Source organism: Myodes glareolus, chromosome 4 (assembly GCF_982192425.1).
Source record: "Myodes glareolus chromosome 4, mMyoGla1.1, whole genome shotgun sequence".
Classification (NCBI taxonomy): domain Eukaryota; kingdom Metazoa; phylum Chordata; class Mammalia; order Rodentia; family Cricetidae; genus Myodes; species Myodes glareolus.
Window position 1 is genome coordinate 54,616,893 of NC_142029.1, and position 22,903 is coordinate 54,639,795.

Genomic DNA, 22,903 nt, shown 5'->3' on the forward strand with positions numbered 1-22,903 from the left:
TAGCCCTCATGGAGACCATAAAGCAAATGTGGGTTTAAATCTCAAATTCAACAAGAAAAATGAGGAAGTCCCTGGCTATACAAAGAAAGTTGGGAGTGAGTGGATGTACTCCTCGGCAGCGGAGCAGCTTCTGGCAGAGTACATGGAAAGGTGAGCGCCTCTCAGCTCAGGCCTGCATTGCTTATTGTGAAAGGGAAGTTATGTTCTTGAGGAACATGTACAACCTCTAACCCCGGCACAAGGGAGGTAAAGGTTGAAGGATCAGGAACTGGAGACCATGCTTACCTATGTAATGCATTTAAAGGCCAGCTATGGGCTATGGGAGACTCTATCTCAAAAATTAAAATGTACAACAACATATTTGCATTAATAATCCCATAGGGAATGTGTTACCATTTTTACTGTTAACTGAGTTACTTAGAGTTATAGTTAATATTTTACTCCTGAGTTACAATTTAATGTTCTTGCTACTATTGCACCGAGGTCTGTCCTCCTTGTCTTTGAGGATTCCTGGGTTGGTTTCCAAGGGCTCTCATAATAAAGTACCACACACTAGCTGGTTTCACCAAGGTGAACTTAATATCTCACCGTTCTAGTAGCCAGAATCAAGGTGTCAACAGGATTGTAGTCCCCTAGCTCTCTTATGGTCCTGTACCTTTATGTGTTACTTGGCTTGTAGACTTGATCATTCCAATCCTCTATCTTCAAGTGACAGTCTCTCCCCATGTGTCTTCACCTAAGTTTTCACCTGTGTCTCTCTTCATTTCTCCTTTTTACAGTGTAAAAGTCATACTTGATTAGAGCCCTCTCTGATAGTTGTCTCTGCTAGAACCCCACTTCCAAATAAAGTCATCTTCTACAGCTACTCTAAAATATTATTTTAAATTCACTATTACTGTAGAAGTGTGCGCATGCGCAAGAGAGTGCACATAAACATACTTAGCGAGGTGTGTGTCCCACTATGTAGGTGGGACAGTCTGAAGACAACCTTGTCACAGGAGTTCTCTCCTACCTTGACATGGGTGCAAGAATTTAACTGAGGTTGTCAAGCTTACATTGTCAGGAAGCAAATCTGAGCCGTCCCCCAGCTCGAGATTCTGTATCTTTTGAAGGCGATAGGGGAACAGTTCAGTTTCATATGGCCATATGAAAATTGAGCTTGTTTTTTACCTTATTTCTATTTTCTTAAAAGGTTACATTCAGACTTCATTTTCTTCTTTTCTTTTTTTATTATTTGATTTTGGTCTCTGTAGCTTTGGAGCCTGCCCTGGAACTAGCTTTTGTAGACCAGGCTGGCCTCGAACCCACAGAGATCCACCTGCCTCAACCTCCTGAGTGCTGGGATTAAAGGTGTGCGCCACCACCGTCCGGCTTTCAAACTTCTTTTCTCTGGGTTTGGGCTGAAGAACAACAAAAAATAAACTGCTTTTTTTCTAGTTGTCATATATCCATTATTTCCAGATGTAAAAGGGATCCCTGAGTTCCAGCTCTTCCTCCGTCTCTCAGTTCCCTATAGACATGAATATATTTCATACAGTTTTTATTATAATTTGGTTTCCATGATTATGCTGAATATGTGACGCTAGACCATGTCATGTATTATGATCACATTTTCTTCCCTGTCTGCATTTTTATTTTCACTGGTTTTTTTTTTTATTTGATATTGTCTGTACACATATGTGTTAACTAAGCCAAAAATTCTGCCAAACACATTAGGGCTTTGCTCAGTTCCATCTGTGTTCTAAAGCCTTTGGTCTCTACGTCAGCTGAAGCTGGTGATTGTACGCAGAAGTTTCTGTCCCACCCAGTCCCACAGCCATTCAGTCCCAAATAAACACAGAGGCTTATATTAATTATAAACTGTTTGGCCTGTTGCTCAGACTTATTACTAATTATTAATATTATTTATTAAGACTGACTCTGTCTTTCCTTTTCCCAGAATTCTCCTAGTCTGGTTGTCCTGCCTATACTTCCTGCCTGACTACTGGCTAAATCAGCCTTTTATTAAACGAATATGAGTGACAAATCTTTACAGTGTACAAGAGCATTATCTCACAGTATTCCCCCCCCCCTTATTTTTTCAAGAACCTTTAAACTTCTGTCTACATATGATTCTTAGCTTATTGCCAGCCTTCAGTCCAGAGACACTGCCTCTATGGCCCCATACAGAGTCTTTCATTTTCCAGCTCCCATTTCTTAACCTTTATATCCCCATGATGATGGTACATTTAGTCCAGTAGCCTCTTGGGGTAGGGGTGGGGGACTTTGTGTCTAGAAATACTTTTTTTCTTTTTCCAACCTTAGTTGTAGCTTGTCTAGGTAGAGAGTCCTAGACGGGAGATTCTTTTCACCCAGGATTTGAAAGCCCTGCTCCATTCTTTTGTTGTCACTGACAAATCCTGTGAGTTCTGATTCAATTCTTTGTATTGTGATCTATTTCCTTTTTCTAAAGATATTATTGTTTTAGGTTGTTTTGTGTGTATGAATGTTTTGTCTGCATGTATGCCTGTGCACTATTATGTGCCTAGAGCCCCTAGAGGTCAGAAGAGGGCATCAGATCCCCTGGAACTAGAGTCACAGACGACTGTGAGTCGTCATTTGGGTGCTGGGAACTGAACCCTGGTCCTCTGTAAGAACAGCCAGTGCTCTTAACCTGTAAACCATCCCCTTGATGACCTATTTTCATTTTCTGGACCCTGTCAATTCTGTTGACTTTGATGATATGTACCTTGGTACAGATTTTTTCCCCCATCTCTTCTCTTGGTTAGCCCCCAGAACTGATAGCTTATTAACATAATGTTATCTGATAATCTAGATAACATTCTGGGAGATTGCATTATGATGTTTCTTTAATAATTGATAAAATCAACTTTTTTTTTCTGTTCTTTCCTAGATTGATCCTTTTGTCTCTTTGTTCTCTTCTTCCCATCCCTTTTCTGTATTGTCCTACCCCAGTATACGTCTTCAATTTTATCATGTTTTTGTTGGCTGGTTGGTTGATTGGTTTGGGTTTTTGGTTTTGTTTTTAAGGATGAGATTTCCCAGTATGGCTCCCTCTCCCCCTCCAGGCTGGTCTTAAACTTAAAAGAGTACAGACTGACCTGAAACTTGTTATTCTCCTTCCTCAGCCTACTAAGAGGTAGTATTTTAGGCATGCATCAACATTGTGTGTGTGTGTGTGTGTGTGTGTGTGTGTGTGTGTGTGTGTGTGTGTGTGTGACTGGAATGTCTTTTTCTTGTAATTAATGTGTCTGTATATACATCGTGTGTCCCATAATTTTGTAGAAACCTGCAGAGGCCAGAGGAAAGCATCAGATCCCCTGGTTCCAGGTGGTTGTGAGCCACCTGAATGTCTTCTTTTGATTTCATTTTCTCCAAATTATTTTTTCTCCTCTATTTGACTTATTTCACCTTTTATGGTAGGGATTTTTTTTTCTCCACTTTCTAGTGCTTATTGGTGTCTGTATTGAACATGGATGTACCAAAAAGCATCTTGGGAATTTAGTGCACTTGGGTCAGGCTTATCACATGGGATGTTACTATTTCTAAAACTGACCTTCTAATATCTTCTCTCTAACTGACTAATTTTTCCTAGAGAGGTATCTTCTAGCCTTTTCCTTGCATGATGGATGTAAGGAACAAAACTGACTGCTAGTATTCTGTAAATTAACCAGGTAAAATGGGTTTTTGTTGCCTCATGGATTCTGTGATTACTTCCCACCCACCCCAGATCTTTCTTAGATTGAAGGATCTTTTTCCCTAATAGTAGTGATGCTGCTAACAGCCCCCCACCTTCAAGATCTCTTCCATAATCTTGTGGGTAAAGAAAACTGCCTCACCTAGGGTCATGTTCTCTTTCCACAATGTAGGGAGAAACAAAAGGAAAGGCAACCAGGCCAGGACAAATATGAAGGGCTAACCCAGTTTGAGGTCTTTGTGGGACTGGCCAAGAAATTCACTGAGAAAAATTTACAGCTCAACGTTTTCTGTTTCCATTGCCCAGTTCTGCTTGTTTTCTTTTCCCTTCCCACATGTTTTGATTTCATGAGTATCCCCACTAAACTTCTACATGTCTGTCTCCCTCTCAGAGTCTGCTTCCTAGACATGTGATGCTCCTGACTTGCTCTGTAGTATCTACCTGTGCATGAATCCCACATATAGCACAGCACCTCACCTTTGCCCCTTGCAACATCCCTACTCCCTGAAGCTCTCTGTCTCTGGTATAATCAAAGCAGGGTATTTCTTGGCTGACCCATCTAAAATACAGCTGCAGGTATTAATGCATGGGTAGAAGCCAAGTAAACAACTATTCCAACTGCTTGATGCAGCACGATTAATACAAACCCAGAGACAGGAACTGGGGTTCAACCTGAAGATCCAAAAAGCAAAGCAGCCAGCCACTGGCTCTTACCTTGACCTCAGTTTGAAATGGCAATCCTGCCTCCAGGAATCTCAGAATGAGACTGTGTCTGAGAGCTGTCTCCTCCCATCTTATTTTCCTCTCTAGTGCTGGGATTAAAGGTGTGCACCACTACCACTCGGTTTCTATGGCAAACTAGTGTGGCTACTGGGATTAAAGGTGTGTGTCAACCACTACCTGGTATGTAAGGTTGACCAGTGGGGCTCTTTTACTTTCTGAACTTCAGGCAAGCTTTATTTATTAAAATACAAATGAGATATTACTACAGCTTGCTATACACATTTTCAGTGTAAATGCTGTTTTAATATGCCTGAAGCCCATAATTCCTAAGTGTTTACAGGTTGAAAAAAAAAACTTGGACTTTTTTGTTTACCTATTTTTTCATTTGTGTAAGTTTATTTGTGCGTAGCTAAAAAGCAGTTCACAAGTGAGAAACTGACCTGGGAGTAAGAAACTTGCTTTTCATACAGCTCATGAAATGCTAGACCAGAGTGTTGTGACCTTTCTGTAATTGGCAACTACTCTGTCATCTTGTAGCTTGCCCTATTTGTTTATTCTGCTTATTCCTGTCCATCAGTTCAGCCGAACCTCATCCGTCCAGTGTCTGATGTCTAAAAGTTTGTTCCCCGATCACAGGGCATTGCACCCATTTCTCTTCATTTCTCTTTCTGGTCTATGTCCAACTTCCTACTTCATTGTTATTCTAGTGAATTGGGGAAGGAACAAAGATGTGTTTAATCATCTTGGATGTACATGATTCCAAAATAAATATAATTTTGAAGAATATCAGAAGAAATCTGTAAACTGTTTTAATTTGCTATTTTATGAAATGGTCTAGCTTTGTTATAAAAATTAGAAAATTAACTTTTAAAACCTAGATATTATTGTAACATAGTTTTTGCCCCAGCGCTGAGGAAGCTGGCACAGGAGGATTATAAGTTTGAGGTTAGCCTGGGTTGCATAGGAACCCAAAAGAAAAAAACAAAAATGACCTCACAAATACTATTTTTGTGCATCTACTCCCTCATGTTTTTTAATTTTTTTATTGTTTTTAATTGAGCTATACATTTTCCCCCACTCCCCTTCCATCCTTCTCTTACTCCCTCATATTTTAATCAAAAAAGAATCCAAGTCATAATTGGATTTTTTTAAGTAATTGACCTATTTCTCTCTCAGCTGTTGGAAATTTTCTTGGAGCTATAGGAATATTCTATCAAAACTTTTAGTCTCATTCCTTATTAATACTGCTCCTCAATAATACTATAATAATTCTCACTATATTCTACATGTCCCCATTAGAATCCAAAATCACTTAATTGGAAGTTATGTGAAGAAAACTGCATATTTTAAAGCAACATTTTATTTCTTTGTTGACTAGAGCACCAGAACTGTTTAGTTATATAGCCAAAAACAGCCAAGAGGATGTGTTCTATGAGGATGACATCTGGCCTGGGGAAAATGAGAATGGGTAAGCAAGATTTGTGGTACTTATTGCCCTGCAGTTCAATTCCAGGTTTCCATTTGGAAGTTCAGCAATGTAGCTTTTGTTTTTTATTGTTTTAATTTTGCTTTAATTTCTTAAATCTGATAATTTATAGTTCCCAGAAAGTATTTATCAGATCTTTAATATAAACCCTCAGAAGGTTGTAATCAATTCTAATGACTACTGTTTTTATTGTAGCGCTGAGAAGGTTCAAGAAATTATTACCTGGCTAAAAGGACATCCTGTCAGCACTCTGTCCCGCTCTTCTTGTGATTTACACATTCTGGATGCAGCCATTGTTGAAAAAATTGAGGAAGAAGTTGAGAAGTACAAGGTACTAACTTTCAGTAACCATAGTTACTGATAAGTTAAAATGGACAACATGTTATCATTTAGCTATGTTTCAGGCCAACTAATGTATATACTTAATAATTCTCAGTAATACTGAATAATCCTGTAGCGTTTCCAGCAACCATTAGGAAGTTAAATATATGTAAATATTTTTATGTATATAATATATATAAATATATTTGCCAAAACTATACATTTTAAATTTGCTTCTTTGTAATGTTTCTAAGTTTGTAACTCTAGTTACAGTAGAAAGTTTGTGGATAAAAAATAATAATGATTTCCTCTTACTTAAAATTGTAATTGCATTCTTTAAAGACAATTCAGAGCTGGTGAGATGGCTCAGTGGATAAAGGTGCCTGATGACATGAATTCAGTCCCTGGGTGCACATGTCGGAAGGAGAGAACCACACTAGTCTCCTACTTTCCTATTCTGCTGTTTCAAAGCAACAAACATATAGTTGACTTAACCTATTTTATCCTTTTTAAATAAATGGTGCAATAGCAGTGGATTGGTTATATTGATTTTTTAAACTTTAATTTCTCTTTTTGTTAATGATGCCATGATAATACGGTTGTCTTTTTGAATTAATAGCAAAATCAGTTAAGTCTTGGTCTCAAGAGCCATTCCTACCACCATGAACTTAAGATTCTTTTCCAGTATTTTAATTTTTTTATTCCTCCATTTTATCATTGATAAATCAGTAATAAAATAATGCCCACCTCATAAATTATGATCATCAATAAGATCAGCTGGAATAAAATGTGTTCTCTTCAGGACTGGGATGTGTCTCAGTTGATAGAGAGCTTTCCTAGAATACATAAAGCCCTGATCTTATCCCAGCACCACATCAAACCAAGTATGGTTGTGCATGGCCATAATCTCACCACTCCAGAAGCAGAGGTAGGAGAATCAGAGTGAATTCAAGGGTAGCCAAGGCTACACAAAAAAATTCTGTCTCGGGAGAAAATAAAAAAAAAAAAATGTGCTCACAGTACCCAGCTGCTATGAACGGTGGTGGTGCTTGGATTCCCGTGGAAAACACTGAGATGCTGTGGCGAGAGCCACAGAAACCACAACTGCATGACTTTTTTTATGTGAAGGAAAGTTAATAGGCTCACAGCCAAGAGAGTTGTCTTGTGCCATGTTTTGTTTTCAATACTGTGAATTAGGCAAGGACATTACCACTGAGCTAACATCCTCAATCCTAACAATTTAATTATTCAGAGCAGGGACTGTAGAGGTGATTCCATGGTTAAAAGTACTTTGTGCTCTTAGAGAAGACCTGGGTTCAGTTCCCAGCACCCACATGGTGGCCCAAAACCATTTATAACTTCAGTTCCAGAACATCCAACTTCCCCTTCTGCCTTCATCAGACAGTGCATGCATGTGATATACTTACATACCTGTAGGCAAACATCTATACATACATAAAATAAAAATAATACTTAGAAACTTTTTTCAGGCCAGTGAGTTCATTTGGATGCAAAGGATTGTATGGTGCTCCCATCTGTGATCCCAGAACCTGGGAGGCTGTCATAAGAAGATTGCACTAGGCTGTGGCCAGCCTTGCTTGTCTGTGTTAGGGAATTCCATACCAGCCAGGGCTAGAGTGAGACACTGTCTCAAAAATAAAAGCAGGACTAGGAAGATGACTTACTGGATAGGACTGCTTGTTGTACAAGGGTGAGGACCTGAGTTCAGAAACCCTGTACTCACTTATAAAAGGCCAGGCATGCCCGAAACTCCACCATTGCATGGGAGTGTTGGGGGAAAAGTGCGGTTAGGAGACAGACAGGATTTCTGGGGTGTGCTAGCTGCCAGTCTAGTTGGGGGTGGGGGTTGTAAAGGGAAGAGCAAGCTTCAGGTTTATGGAAGATACCCTGTCTCAAAGTCTAAAGCAGAGCATGATAGAGGAGGATATCTGACCTCCTCTGGTCTCCCCATGTGTGTCTGTAGGCACACACTCTCATATATGCCTTCATTCATATATTCACATACAACACAACCATATTTACTCTTTATTTTACAAGCATAAGATGGATGTACAAAATTATAGTTTATTTTTTTATTATACCATAAGCATATCAAAAGACAAGAATTTAAAGTATATTTGTGTGTGAAAGGAGTGTAATTAGGTTTTACTGTGGTATTAGAGAAATAAGAAAAGAAGAAAAAATTACATACAACATTTTGAAAATGATGGAAACTTCTTAACTAAGCAGTGGTAGTGCATGCCTTTAATCCCAGTATTCAGGAGGCAGAGTCAGACTGATCTCTGTGAGTTCAAGGCCAGCCTGGTCTACAGAGTGAGTGTCAGGGCTTTTAGACAATGGCGTGCTTCAGTGGTAGAGTGCTTACCTACAGGTCTGAGATTTGGATTGGATCCCTCACACACCACACACAAATACAAATTGTGAGTTTTCCTTACTAGATAATAGTTCTCATACTGAAAGAACATTTTTAAACATTCTGGTTTCACTCACGAGCAGTGGTTCTTAAACTTTAAGGTACAAGTAAATCACCATGGAATCTAGTTAAGTGCTGGTTCTGAAAAGCCAAGTGTGGTGGTGCACACCTACAGTCCCAGCACTGGGGAAGTGGCTACAGGAAAATTGCCATAAATGTACAACCCAGCCCATCCTTAGCAAGCTCCAGGCCAGCCATGAAGGCCCTATTGAAAGGAACAGAAAGCTGGGTCTGTTTGGTTCTGAGATGCAGAGGATAGCCTATGCAAAGCATTAGAACAGTGCCTCATTCCCTGAGCTCGAGGCTGCTCTGTGCTCCATCTGAAGTTCTGACAGGACCGTAATAGGTGATGTGAGAAACTACACTCTAAAGCTCAAAGCCACGCCAAGGAAGTGACACACTTCCATATAACTGTTCTTGGCCAGGAACTGTTTTTATTTATTTTTCTCCATCACTTAGAAAAGTTTTTATTCATTTATTCTTAAATTTAAAAAAATATTAATTTTAAAATAAAGTTTAAAAGCAAAATTACATATACTTATCTGTATATGTAATATGATATGATTTATTAAGAAAGAATGCTTAATAATCTCTTTTTTTCTTTTCTGTCAGTATGAAATGGATTAGTTTTGGCTTTAAGTTGTCCAGAATTATAGGTAACTGGACCTTTAGAGATTCTTGTAAACTTGACTGCGAGAGGTGTGAGTGTCAGGTCAGGTCAGGAGTTTGTCAAAGGGAACACGTGGTTATGAGAAGTAAAGTGTTCTGTACACATAGAGAAAGGAATGTGTATGACTGGGGTTCCTCATAGTTTTATATCCCAAACCAACCTATTTTTTATTTGTTCTGTAACAAAGTACAAGTTTTCACCTGTGTATATTTCCCAGGCTGTACTTCCCAACCTCCTTCATGGCCAGATGTGACCACAAAGTGTAGTTATGACCAGAAACCTGGGAGCAGAACAGTTATGGCTAGCTTGCAGAGGTTCACTGCAACTCCTACCACTGCCTAGCCTGCTCTTGTAGCACAGGCTTTCCATCTTTACTCTCCCTGCTGCCTGAAAGACTGAAAGTGCTGGTGCTGTTAGCTGCTTAGTCTATCTTGTGACCTTGGGAGTGAAAATCTATTTTATCAAAGTTAGAATGAAAAGACTTTATTTAACAGTTATTTTATCCTAGGAATCCATTCCTTTGCTTCCTTCCCCTTTCCTCTCAATGTTTGGGGGAAGGGGTTTTGTAAATATTGATTGATTGTTTATTTTGGTTTATATTTTCTTTTAAACCGACAAAATAAATTCCAGTCTATTGCAGCAAAAACAAAAAAGCAAACTACCTGGTTCTGAGTCACTTGGTCTAAGGTTAAGACTTGAGTAAGCACTCACATGCCCCAGATAATGTTTTTATAGATCAATCTTCCTTAGCATAGCATGGTGATTGGTGCCTGTAATCCCAGCACTCAAAAGGCTGACACAGGGTGATCATCATTAATTTGAGGATACCCGGTTACACAGTAAAACCTTACCTCAAAAAAAAAAAAAACTTTCCTTGACTATTTATAATTCTTTTTTGGAAAAAATGTATAAAGTTCAAAACAAAATATAATCTTCCAGGCTGGAGAGGTGGCTCAGAGCTTAAGAGCACTGACTGCTCTTCCAGAGGTCCTGAGTTCAGTTCCCCGCACCCACATGGTGACTCACAACCATCTATAATGAACTCTGGTGCCTTCTTCTGGCCTGCAGGCAGAATATTTTATACATAGTAAATAAATAAATCATATATATATATATATAATATATATATAGTATATATTATATATATATAATCTTCTGTATTAAAAGTAAGGGGTTTCTTTGTTTGTTTTTGAGACAGGATTTCTCTGTTTAACTACCCTAGCTATCCTGGAACTAGCTCTTGTAGACTAGACTGGCCTCGAACTCAGAGATCTGCCTGCCTCTGTCTCCAGCTCCTAAATGCTGGGATTAAAGGCATGCACCACCACATGGCAAAAGTAAGTTTCTTATGGTTTACATAGTAAGCTTGTTTCTTGGGTTGAACAGAGTTACACGTTAGATGTACTCACAGCAAGACTGGGCTACAGCTCCAGGTAGAGTGCTCCCCTAGCACCACTAAGGACATGAACTCGGCCACCAGCACTGGGCAGGAGACTTTGTCTAGACCCGCTCATGTACTCATGCTATGAAGTTAACTTGATATCTCCTTCTCACTACTGCACTTGAGTGGTCTAAAATAATAATACACGGTATACTCCTAACTTTGAATTTTTCTGTTTTATACATCAAAACAGTTAACTGGGACCAGTGAACTGGCTCAGTAGGTAGACGGTCTTGCCCTCAAGTCCAGTGAACTGAGTTTTGAGCCCCAGGACCCACATGGTGAAAGAGTACTGGCATCTTCAAGTTGTCCTCACACCTCCATTTATAAGCCATGACACATACTCACATGCATGCACACAAAAATTTTAAAAATAAAAATAATTAAATATAATTTAAATATTCTACTTTAAAACTTATAAGTAAGAATTTAGGGCCATGGCATACACCTTTAATACCAGCATTTTGGAGGCAAATGGATATCAATGAGTTCAAGATTAGCCTGGTTTACATAGAAGGTTCCAGGACAACCAAGTCTCTATAGTGAAACCCTACTTCAAAAATAATTAGGGCCAGCAAGATGACTTAACAGGTAAAAAGCTTTAAGCAGAGACTTCCTTCATTTGTTTCCTGGCTTCCCCGATCTAAATAATAACACAGAAACTATATTAATTATAACACTGTTTGGTCAATAGCTTAGCCATATTTTTAGCTAGCTCTTACATCTTAAATTAACCCATAATTCTTGTCTGTGTTTAGCCTTGTGGCTTTGTACCTTTTATCAGTGAGGCATTCTCATCTTGCTTTCTCTGCATCTAGGTAACGACTGCAGCCTGAGCCTTTCCTCTTCCCAGAATTCTCATATTCTGGTCGCCCCACCTAGACTTCCTGCCTGCCTACTGTTACTAAACCTATATAAGTGACAGATCTTTACAGGGTATTACAAGGCTATTCATTGTCCCATAGTAAAGCACTTGCCATCCAATGATCTGAGTTTGATCTCTGGGTTCTTTATAAAGTTAAAGGAGAGAACCAGCTCCACACATATCTAAAATAACAATATTTTAGACTTTAGGCTGTGTTCATCTTATTTCACTCCTACAGGTGCAAAACCTTAGATATTCTTAAAATTAATACCTTTATTTGGCTTTGTAAATTTCATAGATGGTGGAACTGGTGAATGATTTTATAATTTCCTATTTGTATTTTTTTCTTCTTCAGCAAAGAAAGAGTAATAAGAAAGTACGAGTGACAGTGAAGCCCCACCTGCTGTACAGAGTAAGTGTCTGTAGAGGAATCCAAAGCTGCTGCTGTTGCTTTGAAGATATATAGGAAACACGCATTGTCTCAAGCCTGCATGGTGGCATGTCTGTAATAACAACACTCAGGAGACAGTCAGAAGGGTGCTGGCTCTTCTAGGGGATGGCTGAGGCTGTAGGGGATGTTTGCTTTCAGCCTGGGCTCATGAGACCATGCCTCCGCAAACAAACAGTCTCCAGTGTGATGAGGCCTTTTCTTGCTTAGAACACATGCTCTCTTCTTTTCAGCCCTTAGAGCAGCAGCATGGAGTCATCCCTGATCGGGATGCAGAGTTCCGTCTGTTTGATCGTGTTGTAAACGTGAGAGAGAGCTTCTCAGTGCCAGTCGGCCTCCGGGGCACCATCATTGGAATTAAAGGGGGTAAGACTCCAGTTGCGTTCACGTTGTGAAGTAGCACATAGTTTTGTGTGTCGTATGCATCTAAGCAGAAAACTCATCAGAGAAAAAGCTAAATCCTTGTATGCTTTAAGTGCTTTTACTTTTTTGATTGTTCTTTCCAGAGAAAATTTTCTTTTTCTCTTTCACATAGTCATCTGAGAAGTGGATGAATGGAGGGAAGTTGGTAACTTGGTGCTTTATGTACATCACAATAAAACAAGGTCTTAGAGGCATACTTACATTTTTATGAAACTTAAAGGAAATTTTTATGATATCTGAAACTTTTGACCAATATTAGTCATAAGTTTTACCTTTATTTGCATTATAACTTATAGGTTTGAATAAGCCTGGTAATCTAGAAATCTCTCAAAATAAATACTATGTTGTTTACAATGAAAAAATTTTAGATGATTTTGCGTATTAATTTACCTTTAGGAATACAACTAGATCATAGCCGGTGGTGGTCTGTACTTGGTAAGCTGAAGCAGTAGGATTACCACAAGTCCAAGGCTAACCTTGGATACATAGAGAATTCCAGGCCAGTCTAGGCTACAGAATGAGATTTTGTCTGAAAAATAAGAAAGTAGAGATAAAGAGATAGTCTGTAAGTGCTTGCTAGTAAGCATAAGGACCCAAGTTCCATCCCGAGAACTCATGAGAACTTGAGTGTCTCTGGGTTTTCATTGCTCTGATGGTCAAAAGCGACATGGGGAGGATGGGGTTCATTTAGCTTACTTATCCCAAGTTGTACTTCACTGTGGGAGTCCAAGACAGGAACTCAAACCGTGTAGGAACCTGGAGGCAGAAGCTGTAGAGAAACTTAGTGACTTACTGCCCATGTGCACATTGTGTATGGGTACATGTAGAAGTCAGGACAACTTGTGGGAGCCAGCTGGACTGACTTAACTGAAAAGGGGGTTGTGGTGCAGCTCAGTTGATAGATTGCATTCCTAGCGTGCGGTAAAGCTCTGGTTCAGTCTCTAGCACCACAGGTAAACACAGAAGTAGAGGCAATAGGAACAGAAGTTCAAGGTCATCCCTGGCTACATGGTGAGTTCAAAGACAGCCTGGGCTACATCAGCCTTCACCTCAGAAGAGAAAGGAAGGATGAAAAGAAAGAAAATAAGGAAGTGTCCAGGTGGCAGCAGTGCCATGGAGTGACTAGAACTCCATGGCAGTGAGAATGTGGATATAGCCACTTTGAAAACTAGTTTGGTAGGTCCTTTAATTTTTTTTTAATTGAAGAGTGGTATATTTATTTTTCAACATAGTCTCTTCATAGCCTAGGTGAACCTCAAACTCATGATTTTTGCCCATTCACATCCCAAGTGTTGGAATTTGTTTGTACACTACCATGTCTGGCTTTTTTTGTTTCCTTTATTTGTGACATGGCCTTGCTTATGCAGCCAAGACTGTTCTGAAACATAATATGTAGCACAGGCTGATCTCAAATTTAGCATCCTCCTGCCTCAATCTCCCAACTGCTAGCATTGCAGATGTTTCAATAAATTCTTTTTCTTTTCTTTGTTTCTTTTTCTTTACTCGTGTGTGTGTGTGTGTGTGTGTGTGTGTGTGTGTGGAGGGGGTTGTGTGCATGCTCACTTGGGTGTCATAGTGTGTGTGTGTAGAGTCAGAAGATAATTTGTGGTAATCATTCTTTCTACCATTTGAGCCTGGAGGTTTTAATCAGATCATTTCAGCAGCTATGATAAGTTATTAAAATTTGAGTATACACCGTATGGCTCAGTCATTCCATTCCTAGATACCAACCCAGGAGAAAATAAGACTTGAATTTACATTAAGCCTTATGTGATGACCAAAAATAAGAAAAATCCAAATGCTTGCCAGTAAGTGAATGAATAAACTGGATGCTGTGTAAGGAAATGCTTCTCAACAATCAAAAAGAAAACAATACATTCAAAATGAACGGCTCTCAAAATAATTGTGCTAAAAAGAAGCCAAACAACAAAGAATATAAGCTATATGATCTTATTTAAATAAAATTTTAGATATATACACTAGTCTATAATAACAGTGTTTTAATAGTTTTCTGATTAATAAGGTGTGCATTACAAAATGACACAGACTTTGAGAATAACTATCCCATTTATTATGGCTTCTTTAATTATATATGGTAAAATTTATTACATTATACATAGTTTAAATATGTAAAATTTATCATATTCCAATTTCAATTAAAAAATTTTAAATGCAGTTCCTAATACCTAGTAATTTCATTTCTAGGGAAGGATTAGCCTACTACATAAAGGACACATTTATGTGATATTCATAATAGCATTTTTATAATAGCAAAAATTAAAAACTACATGTCCATTAGCAGAGGAAACAGATAAGCGACGGTATAGTCATTTCTTGTATAGAATACAAGAAATACTGAGGTATATTCAGGAAACAGGAATGAATTTCATAATTTGAAAACAAACACAAGTGTGTTACATTAGTGTGTTCCCTTATATATTTATATGTGTGTGTGTGTATTGCTTTAACACTTTCAAAACACTACTGTACACTATTTCAGATGTGTCCATAGATTAAAGATATATATAGGAAACCAAATTGCCAAGGTAAAAGTTGTGGTTGCCTTTCAGGGAATAAGCACATGATGGTCTTCTAAGGCATTTGTGTTGTTCATATTTAAAATGTTTTTGTGAACTTTTGAAATAAACAAATGCGTCTGAGCCCTCTTAAGAACTTATTGCCAGCTTCTTGTTGTTTGGTTACCAGTCTGACCCCTCTCTCCTCTTTCACAGCTAGCAGAGAAGCTGACGTGCTGTTTGAAGTATTATTTGATGAAGAATTTCCTGGAGGCTTAACAATAAGGTTTGTATTCCAGATAATAAGTGTACTTTGTGAGTAGACATACAGGCTTTCAGACTTTGTGTCGCTCTGAAGCCCACAGTTTGACAACATAGCTGATCCTGGTGTTATAGCAGTGAATAAAACAGACATTCTGTCTGCCCTCTGAAGTTTTCATTTCAACAAAGGAGATTCAGCAACTGACTGTCTTAGTTAATTTAAATGTGACAAGCTCATGAGTAGTGGCTGACTGGGCGACGCTCGGGAGGACAGGCTAGAGCCTACAGCAGAGAGATTTCTCTCGCTAAACCACTGAGTCCAGTGACGTGCGTCTTCATCGTCTAATGGAGTGGAGTTGTAGATGCTTAGCCAGACACAGTCTGTGTTTTGAGGAGTAAATGGCAATCTAGTAATGGAGAAAGGAAACTTGGCTCTGAAGGGCAAAAGCAACCATTGGAAGTTTTCGGTTTAAAGCCATAGAGAAGAGTCGCTCTTCTTTCAAAACAAATGGAAGATGGTGTCATTTTGAGGAAGCTCTAATGCAAACTTTAAGTTTACAAATCAGGAAGTTTAAAGTTACAGGAGACACTAGTTAGGATGAATCTATCACTGAGACTTTGTAATAAAGATTGCTAGAATATTGGGAGGAAGAAATAGAATCCTTTTCCAGCTTTTCTTTCTAAAATGTAACTGCGATGCTGGCGTGAACTTCATTTCCTTTGTGTCTGTGTTTTGGTTAGTGGGTAATTATAATTTTAAAGCTACTCTTGTTTAGCCTCCTGATATACAATCTTAAGTCTAGCCGGGCAGTGGTGACACACACCTTTAATCCCAGCACTCAGGAGGCAGAGGCAGGAAGATCTCTGTGAGTTCGAGGCCAGCCTGGTCTACAAGAACTAGTTCCAGGATAGGCTCTAAAGCCATAGAGAAACCCTTTCTTGAAAAACAAAATAATAAATAATTAAAATCTTAAGTCTCTACTGAGTGGTTTCTACAAGATGCCATTAGTGGGCCAGCTAGATGAAGCAGTAGATATAGGTGGTTGCTGTGCAAACATGACAATGAGTCCTGTCCCCAGGATACAAGCAAAGGTGAAGGAAAGAACCAATTGCATAATGTTGTGCTCTGACCTTGTGCCCATTTTCACACTCAATAATAATAGAAAACTTTGTAAATAGAGACTGCACTTCCGTTTCCTGGATGCACAGACCCAAATAATCAAACAGAAACTTTATTAATTACAACACTGTTTGGCTGATGGCTCGGACTTATTCTTAGCTAGCTCTTGCATCTTAAATTAACCCATTTCTATTCATCTGTGTATCGCCATAAGGCTATGGCCTACAGGAAATGTTCTGGCTTCCTTCTCCTTTAGTGGCTACGTGGCATCTCCTCAACTCTGCCTACTCTATCTCTATTCAGATTTCCAGCCTGACTTTACTCTGCTAAACCACTGGCCGAAACAGCACTTTCATTGTTTTAAAACTTGAATATGCTTCTTCCTCTAGGACCTTCCAGTTTTTTCTCTTCAAATGTGGCAACAGAATTTAACTGTTTGGTCATAACTATCCTTTGCACAATAGCTGCATATATATTTAATATATATGTTACATGACTTTTCATATTCTATTATGTGTGTTTGTTTTGAGACAAGGTCTTGGTCAAAGTTGGCCTTAAACTCAAGATCTTCCTTCCTCTGCATTCCAAATGCAGGAATGACAGACAGCCATGGCCAGTACACAGTCAGAATACTCCTGTATGTTTTAGGTTTTGGGTTTTGTTTTCTTTTTTATTCTTGTAATTCTTTAACAAAAGGTTTCATCTAGCGAACTCGTTTCAAATTTGAAATGCAGCCAGGGCTGACTTTGTACATCTGCTGTCCCTGCCTCAGCCTCTCCGGGGCTGTGATTCCAGACGTGTACCACCATGCCCAGCTTGTTTTTGTTTTTGTTGTTTCCCAGATGTCTTTTCTCCTAGTCCTAGTTAAGAGCATCTGGTAGAGAACTGTGTGAAAGATTACCTGCATATTAGTACTTTTATAATGTAGAATCAGTAGTAAACCATGAATTACATTTTCTGTTTTTGTTTTTTGCTTTTGCTTTTCTTCCCCATTTTTTGAAGCAAGGTCTTACTCTGTAGTACAGGTGGCCTTGAACCACCTGTGTATCTGAGGATGACTTGGAACCCCTGATCTTTCTCCTGTCAATCGCTAGTATTATAGGCCTATACAACCAGACCCACCACTAAACTAACCTTTTAATTGTAGGTGCTCACCTGGTAGGGGTTACCGACTGCCAACAAGTGCCTTGGTGAACCTTTCTCATGGGAGCCGATCCGAAACTGGAAATCAGAAGTTGACAGCCATTGTGAAGCCACAGCCTGCTGTGAATTACTGCAACTCAAACTCATCGGCTGCATCTGGGCACTTGGGAGGCCTCAACCATTCTCCTCAGTCACTTTTTGTCCCTACTCAAGTAAGTTTCTCACTCTTGATTCCTCTTCGCTCTCTGCAAACCAGAAATCATAGAGAACTCCTAAGTGGAAGCTTCATTTGACTGAGTTTTCTTTTTCGATTTAAAAAAAAATGATATGGAGCCTGATATAAAAATACACACAACACACACTTTTTGTTTGTTTGTTTGTTTGTTTTGCTTTGTTTTATTTTTCCGAGACAGGGTTTCTCTGTGTAGCCCTGGCTGTCCTAGAGCTAGTTCTGTGGACCAGGCTGGCCTTGAACTCAGAAATCCAACTGCCTCTGCCTCCCAAGTGCTGGAATAAAGGCTTGTGCCACTACTCCCAGGCTAGATACACACACCTTTAATCTGAGCACTTAGAAAGTTAAAGAAGAATGTCGTCCTGACCACATGTGCTGTGTTCCTGAAGAGCTACATACTTAGGTCCTATACCAAAGACAAACAAAATGAATATCTTGGTACTATTAGTAGTATATTCTTATTTTCTCTTAATGTATTTATTTTGTAATTGATACTTATTTTAGTTAGGATTTCTAATAAAATGTGATAAAACACCATGACCAAACGAAACTTGGAGAGGAAAGGGTTTATTTCAGCTTACAGTTCCATGTCTTAGTGAAGGGAAGTCAGGAGAAGTCAGGACAGGAAATTGAACAGGGCTGGAACCTGGAGGGAGGAGCTGATGTAGAGGCCATGGAAGAGTGCTGCTTACTAACTTGCTCAGTTTGCTTTCTGTTTTTTGTTTGTTTTGGTTTGGTTTTTGCTTTTTGGAAACAGGGTTTCTCTGTGTAGCCTTCGCTGTCCTAGAACTTACAGTCCTAGTTCAGGCTGTCCTAGAATGTGCCACCACCACCCAGCTCAGTTTGCTTTTTTTTTTCCTGGTTTTTCAAAATGGGGTTTCTGTGTAGTTTTAGAGCCTGTCCTGATGCTTGCTCTTTAGAGCCTTGAACTCACAGAAATCTACCTGCTTCTGCCTTCCAAGTGCTGGGATTAAAGGCGTGCACCACCACTGCCCAGCTTCAGTTTGCTTTCTTATAGCACCCTGGACCACCAGCCCACAGGTGCTACTGCCTACACTAAGCTGGGCCCTCTCACATCAGTCACCAGTCAGGAAAATGCACTACAGATTTGCCTCCAGGCATTTTCCCAATTGAAAGCCCCTTTTCCCAAATGACTGTCTTTTTCATTGACATAAAGCCAACTAGCAAAATACTTAAATTTCTCATGTCATCTAAATGTCCTATGATACCTCTTATGAGTGACAATAAATTTGAACCATAATGGGGAGATAATTATGTCATATTCATCAGAAACAAATTTCAAGCTTGGATATAGTGACACAAACCTATAATCCTGGTACATGGGAATTGGAGGCAGGGGGATCTGACAATTGAGGTCATCCTCCACCACATGAGATTGAGGCCCTCCTGTGCAAACCTAACAAGAAGCAAGTTCCAGATTCCTGCCATGCATTTTATGATTGTTTTTCATCTTTCTGAGTATAAAAACCAGGTTATTGTCTATGAGACAGTTTTAATTCCATGGTTTCAAGTCTTAGACTCAGTCTTATTTTTTTTTAGCATAAATGCCATCTATCATTTATCCTTGCAAAACTGATATATGTTTATTGTAAAGCAGTTTGAAAAAACAGGTAATTAAATGTTAATAAACACAAGCAAATTTCTCTCCAATTACACAAGTAACCACAATTAAGTTTTTCTTTTTTGGGGGTTTGTTTGCTTTGAACAGGGTCTCCTTTACAGCTATGGCTGACCTGGAACTTGTTATATAGACTAGATAAGGCTGAACACAGAGAGCTCTACCTGCCTCTGCTTCTACCTCCCAAGTGCTGGGCCTAAAGGCAGATGCCACCCCTACTGGCACAGTGTTAAGTTTTGGTGTATGTTTTTCCAGTCTTAATCTGCATGAAACCAATAGCATATTGTATCTAGTTTTTAAAGTTGTTTCTGTGTAAGATGGAGATTTGTTTGTTTTTAGGCAGTGTCTCACTGGGTAGCTCAGGTTGGCCTGGAGTTTGTGTTCTTGCCACCTCCTCCCAAATACTGGGATTCTAGGTATGTGCCATAGGCCAGCAAAGGTGAAGGTTTTCAAATAAAGGCTTTAGGTGTAAGATTGAGTAAGTTAATAGTTTAGCACATTAAAAAACAAAAAATAAACCTGTTGGTGGGGATATTTTTATATCATCCTTTGAAGGCATGTTTGAGACAGGTCTCACATAAGCCCAAGTTGGCTTCATTCTTGTTGCATAGCTGAGGCTGACTTCAAACTCATGATCTTTATATGCCCACCTATATGTATTGTCTTTATGGTATAGTTGGCTTGGGCTTAAGTACTTTTCAATAAAACCATTTAGAACCGTATATTTATGAAGACAAGTTACATTTCAGTATGGTGCTTTAGCAATTACTACACTCAGCTCCAGAGCAGGGAAACTGGGAAGTTCAAATAGTGAAAATTAAGTATCCTATTTATCGTTCTATAATTTTAATAAACAGTTTTTTTAATATTATATAAATTTTTGTTTATTTACTAGGTACCTGCAAAAAGTGATGATGAATTTTGCAACATTTGGCAGTCTCTACAAGGATCTGGAAAAATCCAACCTTTGCAGCCGACGGTACAAGAGAAGGTTGGCATTCTTTGCTTGATAAACATAGTTTTAAGAGAAGAGTTTCTCTTTTCATTTGCAATGATATATTTCTCTCCAAATTTCATGACAGTTTCCATCTTGAATTTTCATAATTCCTTTTAGGCATACATAAATTTGGGGCAGTAAGTGGGGATATAAATTTTCATTGAAATCGGTTTTAGCATAATTTTTATTTGTTCACAAAATTGTAATAATTACATTTTGAATTTAACAAAAGTCTTAATGGCATTCATTGCTTACCTTTTCCCACTTGAGTATACAATGTTACGCTGGTAGTGAAGAAACATTTACAGAGGTTATGAAGAGGTCTGAGGTCTGAGACTGTAGGCAATGGTGCAGAGCTTCCCTGTCTCCCACGAGTTTAACCCGGGCACCTCCAAACGAGACAAAAGGCACAGTGTCTCGAGAGTAGAGACTTGGGTCAAGAAATAAAAGCAAGAAGGGAGGCATTGGGAAGTTGGCTCAGTTGGCAAAGTGCTTGCTGTGAAATCATGAGGACTTGAGCTCAGTCCTCAGCAACCACAAGGAAAAGCCATGTATAGCACACCAATAACTGTGCTTAATCCCTGTGCTACAGAGCCAGATGTAGGAGGATCCCTGGGGCTTTGCTGGTCAACCAGGCCAGGTGAATCAGTGAACTCAGGCTCAACAAAAGACCCTGTCTCAAAAAATAAAGTGGTGGGCAAAACACCTAATGCACACATGAACCAGCACAGATTCATGTGTGTGCACGCACACACACACATACATACACATGAACATCTGCATATACACGCAAAAGAATGAACTCCACCATTCATAGTGGTATATGCCTATTATCCCATCACTCAAGCTGAAGAGGCAGTAAAATCAATTATATAGGGAATTTGAGGTTACCCCAGGCTACTCTTAAAACCTTCTCTCAAATAAAAAAAACAAAAAATCCATTAGCCTGAGAAAACTACTGAATCAGTGTGGTGGTTTGAATTAAGAATGGCTCCCATAGGCTCATATATTTGAATGCTTAGTCATCCAGCCAGCAGAACTTGTTGATAGGATTAGAAGGATTAAGAGGTGTGGCCTTGTTGAAAGAAGTGTATCACTAGGGTTGAGCTTTGAGGTTTTCAAAAGCCCACACCTGGCCCAGTGTTTCTCTGTTTTTCTCTTTCCACCTGCGGATCGGAGTATAGCTCTCAGATACTGCTCCTGCACCATCTATGCGTGCTGCCATTGCTCTCTGCCATGATGATAATGGACTGATCCTCTGTAATTGTAAGCCAGGCCCCCAGTTGAATACTCTTTTTAAAAGAGTTGATTTGATCATGCTAAGGGGGAGCTGATGTCCTCTTCTGACATTACACATGTAATATAGATATAATATTACATTAATATATTAATATTACATTACTATAGATAAACAAATGTAATAATACCCTTTTTAAAATAGAGAAAGGAAGAATTGGAGGTAACATATATAGGTGACTTGTACAGGCATTTTTAAGCTACTGTTCCCTGTCTCTACTTCCCAAGTGTTGGGATTCTAGGTGTTAGTATACTGTGCTCAAAGGATTTTTCTCTAAAGGTGTTAGCAAGCTATACAAAGTAGCATATACTTGTAGTCTCAACTACTCTCTGCAGCTCAGAAGGCTTACCTGAGCTTACAGAAGGCTTACAGAAGAATCACTTACCTGAGAGTCAGGAGTTCAGGGCCAGTTTACATAACCCAGCTTCATGAAATGAATTGGCTGGGTGAACAAGTGAGAGCATCTCCGTGATGCTTGCATGTACCTTCTTTATTAATTCTTGCTTTTCCAACATTCAACTAGAAAACAGTTCCACTGAAATGAGCAAGTTTTCTTTCCCCTTTTGCCTTATTACCTGACTAATGACTTTGACTCTTTCCTATCTGTTTAAGTCTAGCTAATCTATAATCTCTGGTTCTGACCTCTTAGTCAAGTATTGCATCCAGTATCACCAGTCTGTAGAGAAGGAGTCTGGATCCTGCGCTGTCACATCAACCTCAGGATGTCCCAAAATTAACCCTGTCGGGAGCCTCTCCTCTTACTCCTGTCTCTAACACCATTATTGCCCAGGCTGTCAATCTAAAGAACCGGGGAATCAAGAGCTTTTGTCTCTACAGATGTGACTGAGTCCCCATCTGTCCCACTTCTGTCCACACTGGCTTGCTGCTGCTGGTTTGGTATGCTGCCACCCCTAAAAGAAAGTTTTGTTATTGTCTTCTTTCTGTTTCCTAAGTCCTTGAACTTCTCAGTTCCCGCAGTTAAACTTCAGATTTTTCCCCAGGTCTCACCTAAGCTCTAGTCTGTGTTCTACCGTATAAGAGTTTTTTATATATAATAGTTCCTAATCTTTCTGAAAGATCCTTTCACCTGTACTGGTCTCAAGGCATAATTGGGACAGGTGTCTTCTGGG

General features: G+C 39.2%; 1 protein-coding gene across 2 annotated transcripts in view; it reads left to right on the forward strand.

Annotated features, from left to right (window-relative positions):
* The window catches only part of Xrn1 (5'-3' exoribonuclease 1), a 103,732-nt gene that overhangs the window by 50,105 nt on the left and 30,724 nt on the right, over positions 1-22,903 (forward strand). For both annotated transcript variants that reach the window (XM_048452529.3, XM_048452530.3), the window contains exons 25-32: positions 4-150; positions 5,799-5,888; positions 6,102-6,237; positions 12,053-12,109; positions 12,379-12,511; positions 15,301-15,370; positions 17,613-17,820; positions 20,375-20,470. In XM_048452529.3, the coding sequence (XP_048308486.3) occupies positions 4-150; positions 5,799-5,888; positions 6,102-6,237; positions 12,053-12,109; positions 12,379-12,511; positions 15,301-15,370; positions 17,613-17,820; positions 20,375-20,470 (937 nt within the window). The remainder of the gene's footprint in view (positions 1-3; positions 151-5,798; positions 5,889-6,101; positions 6,238-12,052; positions 12,110-12,378; positions 12,512-15,300; positions 15,371-17,612; positions 17,821-20,374; positions 20,471-22,903) is intronic.